Source organism: Simochromis diagramma, unplaced genomic scaffold (assembly GCF_900408965.1).
Source record: "Simochromis diagramma unplaced genomic scaffold, fSimDia1.1 OVJJ01000585.1, whole genome shotgun sequence".
NCBI classification, from domain to species: Eukaryota; Metazoa; Chordata; class Actinopteri; order Cichliformes; family Cichlidae; genus Simochromis; species Simochromis diagramma.
The window spans coordinates 3,803,033-3,822,284 of record NW_024387398.1 but is presented as its reverse complement, the minus strand read 5'-3'; the positions used below and the strand labels follow the sequence as shown (position 1 = coordinate 3,822,284).

The following is a 19,252-nucleotide window of genomic DNA, read 5'->3' as shown; positions in this document are numbered from 1 at the left end:
AGGGGGGGAAGGGGGGGTGGAAAGATGTCTTGCAGCTATTTAGATAAGATTTCCTGCTAAGTATACTGAAAGACTGTTGGGACATCACAGATATGCATGTGTATGCTGGAGCTGCATGTGTTCCTTTTAGCTAACATCATGAATAATTTCTCTCTTTTACAATATATATATATATATATATATATATATATATATATATATATATATATATATATATATATATAAAGCATGTTCAATGGCCTCTTGTGGATGTGCTGAATGGTACATTATGCACAAATGACAACAGTAGCCGCTTGTGATAAATTTACAAAGCTTGGCCACATGTAATAATATCAAGCTGTTAATTAATATTACTGTCATTTTATCAGTATGACTATGAGATGTTTACAGTGTCTCATTTTAATACTGAAAAGCATCGTCTCAGCAGAGTATGCAGTCTAAAATGATGCACTTTTGGCAATAGGAAACATCACGCTTCCATTATGGCAGGTGCAGTCATCCTGTTTGTTGTTTTCTAAATTTTTGCAACAGGCATTTATGGAAGCAGTGCATGTCTTTATCATAGCTAATTGTTCATGTTGCATGTTGTTGCTACACTGTGTATTTATGAGCTTTATGGTATATTTATGGGAAGACTGATTTAAATATAGGCTAGGATGAGGTGTGTGCGTACCGTCTTTAACTGCCTCTGTTGTTGAGTCATTGTACAGATGAAACACCCCCTGACTCAGACCTGATGTAGGCTGCCTAGGAACAGAGGGGTGGGGGTCCAAGAAGAGAATGCACAAGGGCTCTCAGGAGCCCACACAATGTGTTATCAGCGGCTGCAAATGCATTTTAATCAGTTCACACAAATTATCTCACAAGGTTTTTTAGTTCAAAGCCGGAGAAGGTAGAAATTCACTCAAGGTTCTGCTTATCATTTTAAAAATGCTCTTTAGACTTGAGGCTGCACAAGAAAAGAGTCCAGGTCAGTGAAAATTTAAGAGATGAATGATGAAAATTTGAGACAGTCTTTGCTGGTTATGCAAGTTTATGAGAGGATTAAGAAAAAGTGTTTAAAGTTGCCTTTTTTTTTATTTCCCTCCTACGCCTATCCATGTTTTGTTTTTTTACCTATTCCTAGAAATACTGTGACATGATTTAGGGAGCAGGTTGTAAACACCTGCAGCAGGTTCAAGTCTTATTGTTGGCAAGCAGTGCACACTCTGCTGGTTGCACCTTTGAGCAAGAACCGGCATAGCGCACAGCTTCTGAGGTACTGTTGTGGGCTAATCTCTCAAGGGGGAGTAGCAGGTGGAAAAAAGAAAATCCCCCCAGGCTTCACTGATTTATGGTAGTAACACTGCTTGAAATGTGAAGTGAAAAATGGCAAATCTAAAACATGGTTTTTGATAGTTGTACATTGTAACGCTACACATCTGTGTTTTATTTGAGTCTTGATTATTATTGGATTCTAATTACAATGAGTAATTAATATACTTTCATGCATCCATGTAAAAACTCGTCTAATGCTCATATTGAAGGACATGTGTTGTCTAATGCATTTATTGATTTTTCACTCTGTCTAGCTAATGTAGCTTAGTAAGCTACAATACACATTAAATAAAGAGTTTGTGAAAAAGGATATGCATAGGGCGTAGGAAATGTGTGCACAGTAGTGTAAGTGGCTGCTAAGTTGTAGATGGTAAAAGATCTGCTGTTGAGCTCTTCATATATGACTCTGATTATTTGCATTAGATAAGAAAATAAGTGTCTTTCTTTTCAGCATTTCTGGAACATATAGGCTACTTTAGGCCATTTCCCCTAGTAATGTGAGATGAAGTATTCTGACCTGCTAAAGTGGAAATATAAGGCACTTCAGCATCAATATAACGGTGCAGTAATGTTTATGTTGGATAAGAGAATCAGTTTTACTGAGAAAAATATACTGCAATAAAGCTCTTAATACGTAGCACATGTCTCTCTAATGAACTGAGAAATTGGTTGATTTCTTTCCCACTTGTCACAAATGTAATGAAATGACAGTGTACTATTCCCCAGACCTTATTAAGTCCTCTCATATTGTGGCTGTTTTATTTTTATCCTCCCATTTAATTACGAAGTTTTTGTTCCCCCCCCCCTGTTTTTTTTTTTTTTTTACAAGCTCCTGCTTGTCTTCAAAGTTTAGAATTTTAATAGTTATTATACCTGGGATTAAGGCTCATGTCTGAGAGGCTTTTCCTGTGGGATGAACCAAGATCTGACTGTTTGACGCTGTGTTTTTTTGACTCTATCCCTAGTTAAGGGTTACCGGACACCAAAAAAAGCAACTGGCTCAATCTACCAAGTTTATCTCTAATTAACATGGATTAATTGAGCTTTGACTTCGCTCTGCAAGCCAAGCAGAAGGGTAATTTGTGCATGGAAGCCTGTTATTGCCCCAAGGCTGTTGATCCTCACTGTTAAGGGTTCTAGGTCCCAAAGCCCTCTGTCATGTGACTATAATTATGTTGCTCTTGCAGTGTATATGTTAATGAATTGTACAGTTAGCTATGCTGAAAACAATTTATAAAAATTGTTGTGAAAATAGAACAATTACCAGCAACGTCTTTAGATTGTTTCGCTGCCATCTGCATGCATTAGGAGTCAACAAGACTGCCGCTGCTCACATTATTCTTGTTTTTCCTACTCCTACTTTTATTTGAAATATTGCTGCCTTCCTTCCTTAATTATTTGTGTTTGGCAAAACTGAAGGAGGCAGACTTGTTTAATCGTATCCAGGTCACATCCTGTGGAGCCATTCTGTAGCATCAGAAGTCAGATACACACTGGTTTATTAAAGGAGTACAGTGTTATTTTGCATGTTGGCAGGCTCACCTTAAAGCCTCACTGCCCTTTGCAAAGACCCTCTCAATAATGAATAAGCCAAAGAGCATTGCAATCTCTTTCCTCTCATTATGATCCCATTTGATTGCTTGCCGATGCTCTTTTGAAAAGGTGGGTTAATTGCATACTCTGACTGTGAACTAACCTGCAAGTTAATAACATCTTTCCTTCAGGGTAGCATCATTATAAGATATAAGCCTCATTAAAATAAAATGATGATTTAATAACTTTCCCTTACAATGACCCTTATGAGGTTGTGCTGTTATTTTGTAGTTATCTGGGAAATTAAGCTATCAAAGACTTTGCTTTTGTATTCCTCTGTTTTCAGAAAGCAAGAATTAACCATTTCAGGGCTGCAGGAACTCTGACCAGTGTAAATGCAAAAAAAAAGAAGGATAAGTGCTGGTGTGGTTTCTATCTTATACTTAAATGATATGCCCAGTGCTGTAATATTGTGTTTGTATGTAGGTTTGTTTTTTTAACTCTACATACTACAGTATGTTTTTGTCACTTTCTGAAAGAGTCTTGGTTCATATTCTTTTCACATGATAACCAACTACATTGCAATGAACTGGACCCTTTGGCATGAGGGCAGCCATATCAGATGCTAATCTGAGGCTTGCTTCTTGCACGCTGCACCCAGTATGTAGCATACACTGTCCCTGCATGATTACACATAATGTTGCTTTTATTACAGCTTTACTCTGCACACAGTCCCATTCCTCTGCAGCTTCACTCAAGCTCCCAGAGTTAATTTTCATCCATTTCCTGCCTTCCAGAGTAGCTCTTTCTTTGGAACCATCTTCCAACTCAAAAAATTGAAATCTAACACTTTGATTATGCTTTTTAAGGAGTGTTAATAATTGCTGGGTAAAGAAAGCAACTTTCTCCAACCATCCACCATTAATGCAGAGAGTTTTTTTTTGTGTGAAGAGGAGTCACATTATGTGCAATGATCAGTGCCTGGGGGCCACATCAAACACAGTCTGAAAACCTTTCCTGAGGAGATAGAGGCAGGAACATTTCACAAGTGGCTTTTCATTGGTTGATTGCACAGAGGCCAAGTTGTTATCTAAATCCTCAAAATTCTCAGGCAAAATAAGAAGTGCCTTGTGACCATTCAGGGTGTGCAAACTTACCCCTCAAATAAATACCAAAGAAAAATGTTTACAACCAATACTGTGCTGGATTATGGCTTAGGAAACCAAGTGGTTACAAAGTCAACCAGTGACATACAGTCTACAAAAATACATTATACCAACATTGATTTGCATGGTTTTACTTGAAAAGACAGCTTAATATAATCCTGGACAAGTTTTATGCCCCAGCACCCTGCATTCAAATAACTTCAGAAACATATGATTTTAATAGTGAAGTATTATTAGGCTTAACTATGCTTCCTTAAAACTCTCTTACATCACAGCATGCAAATTTTTTTCTCTTCCTTTGCTAAGATCACATATATTCTAATAAGTCAGCGTCCTGTACAATAAGGTCTACTGTTGAGTTAATTATCCATGATTATATCAGCTTCTTATTGGCGCTCTGTGAATAATTAGTTGGTAAATAATCTGAAATCAAAGATAGATGGTGAGTGTCCACTTTTCTCAGCACGGAGAGAGATAATTATGTGTAAACTGACCCATGATTCCTAGACTTAGTTTGCTTTCTACCATGTTTCTGTGGAATAAAAGACAGATGAATATGCAGAAGGACAGACATATGTCATATCGACCATCTGAGGTTTATGTCTGCTACACTCGGCTATAGTTCGGAGATACTACGTCTTAAACGACCGTGCCTACAACAATTAGTATTGTCTTTTCTTTTTGTAAGTTAATACATAGAACACTGAAAACTAAACAACTAAAATTTATTTATTTTTTTGTTTTTTTAGAAAGGAATAAATACAGACTTTGCCTCCTCAAATTTCAGTTTGTTCTAAATAAACAAGCTCAGATTCAAGGTAAATAGATTTGTTGCATTTGCTATCATATGACTTTAATGACTTTAATTACATGTAAATGAACAGTTTTATCATCTAATTCACTGTATCCAGTAAAACCTAATTTTTCACTATGGCCATATTCACTAGCACATTGCACCAGAACAAACTTAGTTTTGGCATAAAAAAATGCATTGCCAGTATGTACAAAGCGCCAACTTAATTAATAATGTTCGCCACATGTAATTTATTACTAATTGTACTAATGTCTAATGTCAAAGCAGTCTTTTTTTTTTTGTCTTATTATTTTGCCTTATTTTTTGGCTTTGATAATGTGGCAGTTATTGCTGTGTAGAGGGGGCATTTTGAGATTTGAGAGCATGTGCTAAAGAGCCAAACAAAGATGTGATAAAGATGTAGAGATTTCCAAGTCATCTAATTGTAAATTAGCTTAGTGAACTCCAGCCTAAAGGACCCATGCAATACCAGCGACAACAAAACTTCTTGCAATTCTTCATTTTTAGGTTTTGGTTTACCGCCTGTGGCAGGAATTTTACAATCTTCTCAATAGGGAGAAGAATTGAGGGAAGAAAACACCGACTTTGATACTTGTCCTAAAAATAATCTGAATTCTGGATGGGAATTCTGAATAGCATCCCGTTTTTCACTTAGAGTTTGGAAATTGTTTGTTAGTTTTAAGGTGCTGTTTATTGTTGTTTTCAAAGCATTAAATAGATTTATTACACTCAAACAGTAAAGTATTAAATAAATTAAACTGGTATGATTTCAGGACCATGGACAGCGTATCTGATCACCATTTTCATGAGATGTGTGTTTTCAGTGATGGACCTACACAAATTCACCTGCATGCACTTTGTATATGCACTATATGTGCGATATAGATCGCAGCATAGTACCATCTCTGACTTTGTACATGCTGTCTGTATGGATATGCTACAAGACAATGCTTAAAAAAAGGGTAAGCAAAATAAAATAGTTATAGTGAGACCATACCAAAGAAAGATAAACAGAAATTCTGCAATTACCCATCAGTCAGCTGCCCAGGGAGCAATTGCAACACTCTCACCTTCAAATCTCGTTTTGATAAAACCTCTTGTAGGATTCACTTACCTGGACATCATGTCAAGAGTTCTGAGTTGCACTATTATTCTGACAAGACTAATAGCTTATATATCGTGCACAAGTGTAGCTGATGATGAGGAAATATAACGGATTTCTTTTGACCAGAAAGCCTTTGAAGAAAGAATAAAATTCTAACTAACAGTGTAACTGTGTGGTTTGCCACTCTGATAAAGTCGGGCATCATTTCTACTCATCCCCTCACAAGTTTGCCTGAGGCTGTGTTGAAAATTAAAGAGGGAACATGGGATGGAAGTGCCCCATATGTTTTTAGCGATTCATATGGAAATTATTCAGTGATGTGAGCTTACCAGAAATAGGCTAAGAAAAGGTTTTCTCGTGTATTTGTTATACTGGAAGAGCAAATGATGATTTAATAGCCAAGAAAAGTATTATAAGTTTGCTCTTCACATTGGGCCATTTGTGTATTTATGCTTGGGTTGATGGCATTGCTCATGTGACCTCAGCACCCCTGCGAAATGTCTGTTCATGGATTTATGCTGAGTCAGACACCATTAGCTGTTATCATCCCCCTCTCAGGATCCCACCCTGCACTAATGTGGGTCAAGGGCCACATTATAGAAAAGCCTTCCCCGTACAGACTTATCTCACAGTGCATTGCAGGATTTATGCCATTGGACTGTCGGTGAATGTCATAGGAAGTTTCCAGAATATTGAGATAAAATGAAAATGCTTGAAAATCCAAGGTTGGGTTGGGTTTTTTTATAAAAATCTGGTTTTATTGAAAGACCATTTTTGAACAAATTTGTCATGTGAGAGAGTGAAAATTTTGTATCTTGTATCTTGTTAAACACACAATCACTCTAACATAGCTCAGAACACACAGCACACTAAATATATGTTGTTTGCAGTTAAATTATAAAGGAAATTGTAAGGAAAAGAAAAATAAACAGTGCACTCAGAAGTGAGTTCCACACAAAAAATAACTGTGAATGAACAGATAGCTGGAATGTTATTTGTGGACGCTGCCCTGGGGCATCTGCCTAATTCTATGCGGCATTTGCTCCGATGCAGGACACACTTGAGTGGGTGCCGCTGATGATGCACTTGATGCACTAGGGTACTCTCATTCAGAAGTGTGCAGGTGACTAGGTCACATAACAGGCTCACTCAAATCCTGATTATGAACTGTTACAAAGAATTCCAATCATTATCCTGATTAGACACCCTCTTAGTAAACCATCAAATCATATTGTGCTGCAATTCATGTGGACAGCCAGAGTACATAAGCCAGCTATTATGTGGAAAGATTTGTGCACAACAAGAGTCTTCTGTACAGAGAGTCATTTTTGTCCACTGTGGCTAGAAATGATTGATTGACTACTATGTTAAAATCATTATCGGCTTCATTTACTTTTGATTGTGCTATATTTTTAAGTGGTTTTAAGATTTAGGATTAAAGGACAATCCTGCGTAAATTTAAAAAACTACAAAACATAGAAGTTACAGGTGTGTGTTTCAAAATCTTACTAATCTTACTAGTTACTTCTAAAACACTGATTGGGCTTTCAGATTGAGAAAAAAATATACCTTTGTTAGTATTTAGATTGAAAGAATAATCTTGATTAAATATACTGTTTATATATACCATTTTGTAGTGTTGTATTTTTCTAAAAATCATCTTGAAATAATGAGTGTTTTATTGCAAAAATATAGGAAAGAAATATGTAAATGAGTTACATTATTTATTTATTTTTTTTAATTTACATCTTCCATTTATTTCTAATTTAATTCAAAAAGATAAACTTGATATATTTGATATTAAAACTCATCCTACTGACTGGGGTATATTTTTCGTCATACCCCAGTCATACAACCATTATTAAAAATGCAATTTGTTTCTAGTGATGTCACATTAGTGTTTTGCCTTTCTGCTTTAATTAGTGCTTGTTTAAAATACAAATGTTTTGGGGTCCCAGGGGACTCCAGTTAAAAACATACAGAGAAAACAGAGAAAACCCCAACAATCATATGACCCCCAATGGCTAACTGTTGGCTACCTCGAATAAGGCAGTTTTGGGGCAGTTCGCACTTCTGTGTGAAGTGGCTGCATGAGAATAAACTGTTGCAAGTATAAGGCCATGGTTCTCAGTTATGAAAGGGGGGCATGTCCATTCCAGACCAGGGGTGAGTTGCTGGTCTAAGTGGAGGACTTTAACAGTCTCAGGGGATTTGTTTATGAGTGAGGGGAAGAGTGGAGCAGGAGATTGGCAGATGGATAGGTGCAGCACTTACAGTAATGTGGGCACTGTGCTGGTCTGCTGTGGTGAAATGAGCCAATCCTGAAGCTGTCGATCCAGGTTCTGACGCTGGTCGATTGTCATGAACTCTGGGTAGTGACTGAACAAATTAGATCATAGATATAAACAGAAACTAGCGTATTGTTTTTAACGTTTCTGGAGTGTCTCTCCCTTAGCAAAATGGAAAGTATCTTGGTCATTTGGGACTGACTCGGAGTAGAACTGTTTCACCAAGTTCTTAAATCAACTTTTCTCAACAGTCCTCTCAAGGCTGCAGTTATCTGTGTTGTGGCTGTTTGTATTAAACTAGACTTAAAAATAAGTCTTTATACTGTTTGAATAGTAACTGAACATTAAAATATCAATATGAAAGTTTACTTTTCATATATGCCCCCTCCATATAGAAATATGTCCTGTCATATAAATATTATATTACAGCAGCAGAAATGTTTCAGCTATCTTAGTTGATTTCTTAGGTTTATATAATGCTTCTCTTTAGATAAGTATGTCATCATATTATCTTTGCACCATAATCTGTTAGAATAAGCCTGAGGAGAAATTCAGATTATTCCTGTCATCGTTTAAATTTAGCACAGCCCATGACACACCAAATGAGGCAGGAATGGTTTGCAATCTTTGCAACCTGTCACCCAGTCTGTTTGTTGCAAACACAGCATTAGTTCATGTATCTACTGCATGTGCTTTATGATATAAGTACAGCTGTATGTATGAATAACCGAAATATGTAAAGCCACCCAGTGATATAGTGCAAGTTGTGTTTTGTATTATTTTTTCTTGAGTATCCATGTTTTAAACATGTTTTATTTCTAAATCAAAAAATATAAAAATATTCAACATGACAAATTAGTAAATTCTGCTCTTTTGGAGGAAATGCTTGTAATGATATTCATAATATTCTTTGGATGTTACATGTGTTTCAGTTTTGTAAGTTTCTCAATTTTTCCATGTTACACCTCCATGAACTTCATGATTTTCGAGTGGTTTCTTTTATTCTTTATTCTTTCTTTTTCTTCTTTCTGTCCTTTTAGAGATAGGGTGGATACTTTTTCTGAATGCTACTATTTCCGAATAACAATGTGCTTAAAAAATATATATATTGTGTATATATATATATATATATATATATATATATATATATACAGATGTCAAAAATAGATAAATCATTTACAATAAAAACATTCAGCTTTTTAAGAAACCTTTTCTGAAGTTCTTTGTTTCTATTGAAACAGTGGGTGATGTCAAAACAAAGCCTAGCACCCAATTGTTCACCCTGTACACATCCACAAGAATGCTAAGGAAGGCAAGAGATAGATATTTCGATGTGGTGAGCTACATTTATCAAATACTTTTATGTTCACCTTGTGTGGTTTTCTCCAGAGTTAATTCTCCTATGTTATTTGTGAATATTAATTATTCATTCTTCAGGCACACAATGAAGTCTATCATGAGGAACCAGCTAATATATCGCTTTCTCTCCCTTTGTTTTCTTGTCTTGCAGAACCGTGACAGAATGGTCGAGTTTATGAGCAAAGTCATGCCGCACACGGTCATCTCATGCTGGCAGCCTTTCCTGGGATTGGCCCTCGTGGCTGTTTTTGTGGGTTCTACCCTGGGATGTCCCTCGCGATGCGAGTGTTCAGCACAAAGCAAGGCAGTTGTCTGTCACCGTAAGCGCATGCCCACCATCCCAGATGGCATCCCAACTGAAACAAGAATCCTGGACTTAAGTAAGAACAAGCTGACAATGATCAACCCCGATGACTTTTTTGCCTTCCCTGGGCTTGAGGAACTTGACCTCAGTGGAAATATTATCAGCTATGTTGAGCCTGGAGCATTCAATGGGTTGTTTAACATGCACTCGCTCAGCCTCAAAAGCAATCGAATCAAGCTCATTCCTCTGGGTGTCTTCACAGGCTTAGCCAATCTTACCCGACTGGATATAAGTGACAACAAGATTGTCATTCTCCTGGATTATATGTTCCAGGACTTGCACAATCTTAGGTTTTTGGAAGTGGGTGACAATGACCTGGTTTACATCTCTCACCGTGCATTCAGTGGACTTTTAAGCCTGGAGACACTAACCTTAGAAAGGTGCAACCTAACAGTTGTACCCACTGAGGCTCTTTCTCATCTGCACAACCTGGTCAGCCTGCATCTACGATACCTCAGCATTAGCACTTTACATCCATACTCATTCAAAAAGCTATTCCGGTTGCGGCACTTAGAAATTGATAACTGGCCTTCACTAGACCATGTGCCAGCTAATACCCTGCATGGCCTCAACTTGACAACACTGTTTATAACCAACACCAACTTGTCCACCTTCCCTTACCTAGCCCTGAAGCATCTTCCCTATCTGACACATCTCAATCTGTCCTACAACCGCATCAGGCACATTGAAGCGGGCATGCTGATGGAACTGGTTCGGCTGCGAGAGCTGCATATTGTTGGAGCTCAGCTGACCACCATTGAACAGTATGCATTCCAAGGTCTGCGGGGTCTCAGAGTTCTCAATATCTCACACAATCGACTGGATACATTGGAAAAGGGCGTTTTTCAGTCTCCTGAGGCTCTGGCGGTTCTTCTCATTGACAACAACCCCTTAGTGTGTGATTGCCGCCTCATGTGGATCCTGCAGAAGAGGCATTCCATCTTCTTTGGGGATTCACAGCCAGAATGCAGCACACCTGAGGGCATTCGTGGACGCCCTTTTAAGGAGTTTAAGGAGACTCTCCTGTCTTATTATGTTACATGTACCAAACCGAAAATTCGTGAAAATAAAACACAAACAGTTACTGTAGATGAGGGTCAGCAGGCTATGTTGCGTTGCAGTGCTGATGGGACACCAAGGCCAATTGTGTCTTGGTTGTCCCCACATCGCCGAGTGCTAACAAACAGCCATAGTAGAGTAACCATCCATAAAAATGGTACACTAGAAATCAAGGCAGCAGAAGTCCAAGACAGTGGAGAGTACCTTTGCCTTGCCTCCAACACTGCTGGAAATGACACCTTGAAGACATCATTGGCGGTGAAAAGTTTAGGATCACTGTATGCCAACAGGACCCAGTACTACACAGATCCCAGCAATGCCACTGCCAATGGAACGACTGGTGTGACCCTCGGTTTTGACCTTAAGACTATTTTAGTGTCAACAGCTATGGGTTGTTTCACATTCCTGGGAGTGGTCTTGTTTTGTTTCCTGCTTCTTTTCGTTTGGAGCAGGGGAAAAGGAAAACACAAAAACAATATAGATGTTGAACATGTGCCACGATCAAAGTCTAACGGCACTAATGTTGACTCAGCAGAGGGACAAGCCGGTCCTCGTCGTTTTAACATGAAAATGATGTGACTTCTTTTATAGAACTAAGAGTCTGGATTGTGGAAAAGCCCAAAGTACAGTGTATTTTTTTGAAAACAGAATGACTGAATCTTCTCACTGCTACAGGAAGAGTGGTAGTGAAAAGAAAACCTTGGGGCATCACAAAATGATGAGCATTACCTTAAATCTGTGGATCTTGATATAGTTCTTGAATACTGTGTCTCAAATGAAAAAGATTTTAGAATGACTATCACTGCTGGCAAAACTTCTCAGATGAGTTGCTCTCATGAAGACCTGGATGAAATAAGTGTCAGTTATCAACTTTTTGAAATTTATATGTCCCAGAATCATTCAGTTTTGGGATGGATCTACAGACTCAGTTGAACAATGTACATTACAAATTTGTATCTAAGCTATAACCTACTTTGTTTAGTCTTGCGCCATGCTTATTCACCAATCAATGAAACATCATTTCCTATGTTCTATATTTTTCATATGTGTACGTAATGCTTCATTATGTACATGTATGTACATAATCATTCAAAAGAATAGTTCATAGCAATATTCATGGGATGCACTTGCTAAAATTGCTATAACCCTGTTCCACAAGTACATTCTTCAGGCTTTTGAAGTTTCCATTGATTCCAGAAGGGCTTCTATGGCTAAGTATTTGTCCTCTGCTCCCCAATTGAATAAATATTAATAAATATATATATCATTTATCAATAGAAGTACAAGAAAATGATTTTATTTATGAAAGTATTAAGAATTTTGCAAAATTCAGTCTTCAAAAACTTTTCAGGATAACAGCTGGATTGTCATAACATTGAGTATTGGTCAAGCAACCTACATGAACCACTTTTCTGTCTTATTTTGTCTATTTTTATTCCTTTAACTGTACCTTTGCTAGTTGGCAAACTACATGTGTCAGTTTTACTACAGTGACATTTGCATCATTTTCCCCAGTAGGAATTTTGGACTTTGTTGTGGTAGTTCTTCATTTTGTTGTTGAATCATTTAGATTGTGAAAACAAAAGTAAAAGTAAAAAACTATGTATGTGAAATAAAAAAATGTATTTGTACCAAAGTGTCTGACTAAATGCATAAAATATAATCATCTTCTACGCAGCCTCACTGATAGACTTCACATCAATGGTGTAATAATAATTGTATCATTGCTTCCTTTTTTATTGTTGCAGTCTCTAAAACCTCACAGAAACATTCAAAACATTAACACTGAAAGTGATGTAGTCAACCATGATTAAGAGATAAATACTTATATGAACAATATTTACTTGCAAATGCCAAAATGCAGTACTAGAAATATTTGATAATATGGTACAGTGATCCAAAACTGCAGTGATCCACTCTAAATGTTCACAATAATAATTTAATTATGTCTGTACAGGCCAACTCAATGAAGCTATAGTTTGTATTTAGTTTCACTTTAACTATCATGGAGTTACTAGCTTATAACATCTTTAACTCCCGTTTCTTACAACAAATAAATTTCTTATTTATATATAATTTTGTAATTCATTTTGTAAGAGTTCATACATTTAACTGTGTTGTCACATTATCAGATCCACATTTTCAGTTGTTTTATTTTGACTGGCTGGTTGTAGTGTAAGCTTATCAAATAATGTATGATGAGAAATGTCAGTTCCGGAAATTTTTTGTGTTTTTATTGCCCTATTTGTGCAAATACAAATGTATACTGTGAATTCATTCTTCAGATGGGGATGATGTCTAAACATGTAAACTATGCCTTTGTTATTGTCACTTTAGATGAAAATATGTAATACAACTCGGGTTGTTCCATTATCCAACTTACGCAATGTAAATTGAAGATTGAAAACAGAAGCAGTTTGCCTGTAAAGTAAAACATACCCCTTTTTTAAAAACGTCTTGGCTGCAGCAGGAAAATTTAAGATGAGCTGAAAAAAATAAACAAATTACCTAAATGTGGAACATCATATATATATTGCTGTTGCTTTTGCACAGCCTCTGGGTGTGACTGTTACAGGGATATGAGGGTTATAATACTGGTATGTATAAGTAATAACTGTGTTGTTATGTTATTAAAAATGTAAGAACCATTGTCTTTTTACCTATGCATGATGCCCGTTGGCATCGTGTTGGATAATAGTGATTCCAGGCCAGCCAATCAACTCCTTGGGGTTGAGTGAAACCTCAGTCGTAGAAAAAGTTTATTATTTCAAACATTTGAGTAATTTAGTATCAGAGTAAAACAGATTGAAATGGTCTATAAATAATTTATCAATGTGTTAATGTAGTCATGGCTATATAAAATCATAGCAAACTAAGTACAATTGTAAGTTGGAATCATGGAACAAGCTTTAGTGCGCTGAATTGTATTACATGTCTTAATCCAAAGTGACAATAAGAAAGGCAACGTTTAGAGAGCATCAGCATTTAAAGAGAAATTCACTGGTGCCATTATGTATGTGCCAAATAAGAAAATTAAAATAGGAAGTACCCCCAAAACTGGCATTTATATTATATAGCTTCAGCAGTTATACTTAATATACTGAACCTCACATTTATGTTGCATTTGTGTCTTGTGATGAAGAGTAAAAGAAATAGCGACTTCCAAATTGGTTCCTCCTCCATCAACTGCAGAGCAACCAAACTTAAAAAATTAATTCAGTTACTTTACTTCACCCTGCTTAACATGTTTTTGTCTAAAGTATATTTGTATGAGACATCAAGAGTGACTAATTTCTTCTTCCACACTTGTCTAAAGATAGAGTCTTTAGACTAAGTTTCTAAGCCTGTAGTCCTCTGGGCTGCTTACGAAATGAGAGCACCAAATGCTACAACTTGACCAAAAATACAAAAGAAACAAGGTTAACTTTGTTTTGTAGGTCAAATACCAAACGCACCTTTTATTTGATATCTTTTTTTTTTATACATTTAATGAAATGTCTAAAGAATACAGAAGGTCCACACAATGCTCAGATCATAATCAGCAATTAGCTTAGTGTGCATGTCTGGATTGTGGTGAAATGACACAGAAAATTCCACCCAGGATCTTTGTGCTATGAGGCAGCATGAAACTGTGCCACCGGGGTTTCATCCTTATTTTTTAAAAATAGGTACCGGTCTTAATTAATGGGCAGTATGTCACTGTAGCAACTCAGATATGATTCAAACCAAAGATTTCTAAATGCCCAATTATAAGCCATGTAAAAAAATATAACAATTGCCAAATGTTTAAAATACATTTCTGTGGATATGTCCACAATAATTTGGTGTTTTGGTGATCAATTTATATTAACTGAATGCATTTAAACTGGACTAAAGCATTTGAATTGCATATGAAAAGCTATTAGCACTTTCTGTTTGTACCCCTCTTATCAGTTATTGACTGATCTGACCACTCTTATTTTCAGACGAATTACTGAGGATAATTTTTTCAGAACAGATGAGAGTCTCAGCCTAATTTGACTAATGCAGTTCTTGGCTCAGAAAATGAAAGACTGACATATTACCATAATTCTAAATCAATCAAATACATTACTTACCTTGGCCATTAAAACTGTGATGACATACAGGTTCCAAAAGCTCAGAGACACTTCAAAAGTTTTTATTTTATCAAGTATCACTAAAATATGTAGGGAAAGATATCTCGTATTTCTTTCTTTACAACTCTTTTTGTTTTTTTATAAAGAAACAAACATTGTTTCTAATGTCACATCAAAGAAGATCAAAATACATGTTTGATGTAATTTACTAACAAAGGTATTAAGTGAGAACCCCCCACCCCCACCCCCCACTGACTTTCTTCCAAGATTACAATGATACTGAACATTAGCAAGTTATCATTATTATTATATCTTGTATAATAAGACCAGAAACACTCTTTCATCCCCATAGCTTGCATGAAATGCTCTGCCCTGGTTTTATTACATCCAATGTGCAACAGAAGAAAACTCTAGTAGTGCTGTAGGTACTTAGTCGAACGACAAGTACTGTAAAAAAGAAAACTATAAAGGGAAAGAGGTGGGGTACACCCTGTACAGGTCATCAGTCCATTACAGGGCTCCTGTTGATAATGCTGTATCCAAAATCAGGTCTGGAAACTAGAGACATTTGTTTTGTTTTGTTTTAATATAAGAATGTATATTCTGCAACTGTAGGAACAAGCCCTGAAGCTATGCTACAAATGCAGACACTATAGATTACTAGTGCTATAGAAGCTGTCTCATGAAAACTTCATGAATCATCATATGGTGCTTCTAAACAACTATACATGTAAATTAAGGCCTGCACATACACACACACATTTCTCTGTGTCTAAGGCTACGTTCACACTGCAGGCAAAAGCGCATCAAATCCGACTTTTTTGACCCTGTGCGACCCATATCCGATCATGGTATGACAGTGTGAACGGCACAAATCCCATATTTTCAAATCTGATCTGGGTCACTTTCGTATGTGGTACTGAATCCGATACATATCTGATGTTTTAGAAAGCGACTGCTGTTTGAACAGTCAGGTCGCATTAAATCCGTCTTTTACGTTGTGGTGGACCACTAGAGGGCTCCACTCACACCCAGTGTATAGGAAGTGTGTTCCTGTGTTTTGTGGCGCGATATGCGCAGTTGATGTTGGAGACGAATAAAGAAGGAGTGAGAACTGAGAGCTGTGTCATTGATGCTTACCTCCACATTGGTGACCCCTGACTCGAGCATGCAACGGGCCGTAGATAACGCACACTCCGCTATGGATGCATCAGCGACCGCCGGACCTCCGCCTCCTGTTGCAGCTACGTTCGCTGTGGCGCTTAAACTGCCGGACTTTTGGCTCCATGACCCCCCGTCATGGTTCGTACACGTGGAGGCTCAGTTCGCCCTTCGCGGCATCTCGGCTGACGACACGAAGTATCACCATGTGGTGGCCTCGCTCGACGGTGCTCCTCCGGGACCCGCCCGCCCAAGGGAAATACGCCGCCCTCAAAGAGCTGCTTCTTCGGCGCTATGCTCTCTCCGACGCCGAACGAGCCGAAAAGCTCCTCAACCTGTCAGGCTTGGGTGGCGGTACCGCACTCGAGCTCATGGAGAACATGCTATCGTTGCTCGGGCCGGATGACGGTGGTTTCCTCTTCGTGCACCTCTTCCTCCGCCAACTACCGGCCGCCGCGAGAGCTGTCCTCGCGAACTCTCCGCTTCTGCCTGCAAAGGATTATCGCTCACTGGCTGAAGAAGCGGATCGTATTCTCCTGGCTAGCCGCACTTTCAACGTTCACGCCCTGGCTACGGACACGATGTTGGAGACGAATAAAGAAGGAGTGAGAACTGAGAGCTGTGTCGTTGATGCTTACCTCCACAACGTCACCGACACAAGACAGAAGCCAATTATCAGCGCCGGAGAAGACATGGCGAACGCTTCCTGGCCATCCAGTGAAACTGTTGGGAAGACAACGATGGAGAAACGTGAATGTTGCTCCTCTAAAACAGCAATAAGGATAATTATTAGGCCACATGTAAATAACAAAATAACTTGGGAAACGTGAAGTCCAAAACAAGTCTTTATATTAACGGCCATCAGTCAAAGAATACTGTTTGGTCTGGGTCTAAACAGAGCGCGTTGAGTGTGACGTCTTCTTTTGGCCGCTTTGAGGGTTCACACTAGATCGTGTTTCCTGTCACATTTTATTTGTAGTGTGATTTGATCAAAAAATCTGAATTGAGCATTAAAACCTGCAGTGTGAACGTAGCCTTAATCTCATGAATCTGAAACACCAGCTAAGAATGAATTAATCAATATGTTGTTTTTTTCATGAAACAGTTGTATTGATGGATGAGGAAAGCTTATCTTTCTAGTCTCTATAAATACACATATCTGCAAAACAAACAGTCCCAGGAATAGAAAAAAAATGGGGGGTAATCATCATATGCTTGCAGAAATCTCTGTGGTTTTTAAATGACATACCACATTTTTGATACGTTATCAGACTCCACAGCCCACAGAATGCAATGCAAACAACTGAAGTAAGAAAAAGACAGCGTAGAAAGCGAAAGCTGTGTGGTTTTGGTTTCACAAGAGAGTGGAGCTGGTTGTAGCTGGAGCCTTGGCTGTGTGTGCTTTCATTAGGCTCCCCGGTGGCAGGCTGGTCTGCCAAATGAGCTCCCATGTGAGCCGACTCCAGTTCCAACCTGATGTCCAAGAATTGTGGCTGGCTGCAGAATAGGAAGGCATGCGTTTGCTGCTATGCATCTTCTACAAACATTCAAGCATTCACTAATATGAAATAATTGTGCATTCCTAATGAAAGACAGCACTCGGTGCTTAAATTCTTTGGCACGTGGAATAAAAGCATGCACACACAGTGCCTCCTCTTCATCATGCCATTGTTGATCTGCTAGAGAAACAGCTTTTTTAGTGTTTTCTCTCAAGACAAAGGTAAATTCAAGGGACTGAAAAAGTGGAAGAGTTATTTCCTTCTTTTTAAACAAACCTTTGTCACATTGCAAGACAGCAGTGAAAAACGTCTCCGGGATAAAGGACCAAAAAAAAAAAAAACATTATTAGCAAAAAGAACCCTTCACAATTTACACCCAATGTTTGCCTGTAAGCCAGCAGTCGATATTTCTTTGTTAGCGTGTTGCTGCATTCTGTAATTATGTTTTTGCCCTTTCTGGGAAACACAGTCATGAAAAAAGAAATGAGAGGAGGAAAATTGAATTCTTTGCCTATGTAATTGTTTAATGATGAATGGACTCATAAATTGAGGCAAAGAGACAAAGTTTTACACTGCTCCCCACCAGAAGTAACAGCAATATTTCCTCTGGTGGAACAGAATAATTGTTTATACAGTTGAAATAGCACCATTGTCCACAAGTATGAATTTTATATGAAGCATTTTATTATTTGAAGTAGATTTTGATGATTTATTAAACAACATAAATATCTAAAAGTCATGGCTAAATTATAGAGCAGAAGAGATGAGATCACGTTTAGAGATATGGGCAGGCATCTTTATCTCATCGTGAATCCAAGTGTGATTTAAACTCAATCATGGTTCAGCCTTTAAGATAAGTTTATAATTTGCACTCATGACTAAATGTCATGTTAAGTTTTTAAATCTACTTTTTAAAGTGCACTACTTGTGTATATTACAGTTTTTCTTCTTATGGTGCAGCTTCTCCAGATGAGAGGCATATCATTTTTTAAATACCTCCAAAATGATTTAATTAGAACATGGATTCAGACAGATACTCTCTGTGGAAACAAGGCAATTAACAAAAGGCTTTTAACAGTATTTTTTCATCTTATCATAAATGAAAAACATAAATTGAAATAAAATAGAAAATTTAACCAGGATTAGCAAAGGTGGCGTATTAATTGATTTAATTAATTAAACAACTAAGTAACTAACTAATATATTACTGTTAGCACATTAGTAATAGATCAGGTGAGTTGTCACTGCTACAGTATATACACCAATTGACCACAAGTAATTGTTTAATTTGGCAGATCTGAACCTTTGGTGGGGACCTTGTGCTGTTGGGCTTGTTCTGGCACGTTCAGTAGAAGCTTGATTGAGTTAAGATCTGAGCGATTTGAGTTAACATATTATTTTGGTTGGACTTTACGTATTTACTATTTAATTGTCCAATCTCATGGAACTGTTAATGATACCTAAGTTGGTGCAAACAAAAAACAAAAAAA

At 37.5% G+C, this 19,252-nt stretch overlaps 1 protein-coding gene across 3 annotated transcripts in view; it reads left to right on the top strand.

Annotated features, from left to right (window-relative positions):
- The window catches only part of lingo2 (leucine rich repeat and Ig domain containing 2), a 194,604-nt gene extending 182,888 nt beyond the window's left edge, over window positions 1–11,716 (top strand). For 2 of the 3 annotated variants that reach the window (XM_040010433.1, XM_040010432.1), the window contains exon 5: window positions 9,734–11,716. In XM_040010433.1, coding sequence (XP_039866367.1) covers window positions 9,746–11,584 — 1,839 coding nt within the window. In that variant the 5' untranslated portion in view covers window positions 9,734–9,745 and the 3' untranslated portion in view covers window positions 11,585–11,716. Of the gene's footprint in view, window positions 1–9,394; window positions 9,560–9,733 lie in introns of those variants that run through there. The other variant, XM_040010431.1, reaches the window with a different exon arrangement.
- The last annotated feature ends 7,536 nt before the right edge of the window (window positions 11,717–19,252 follow it).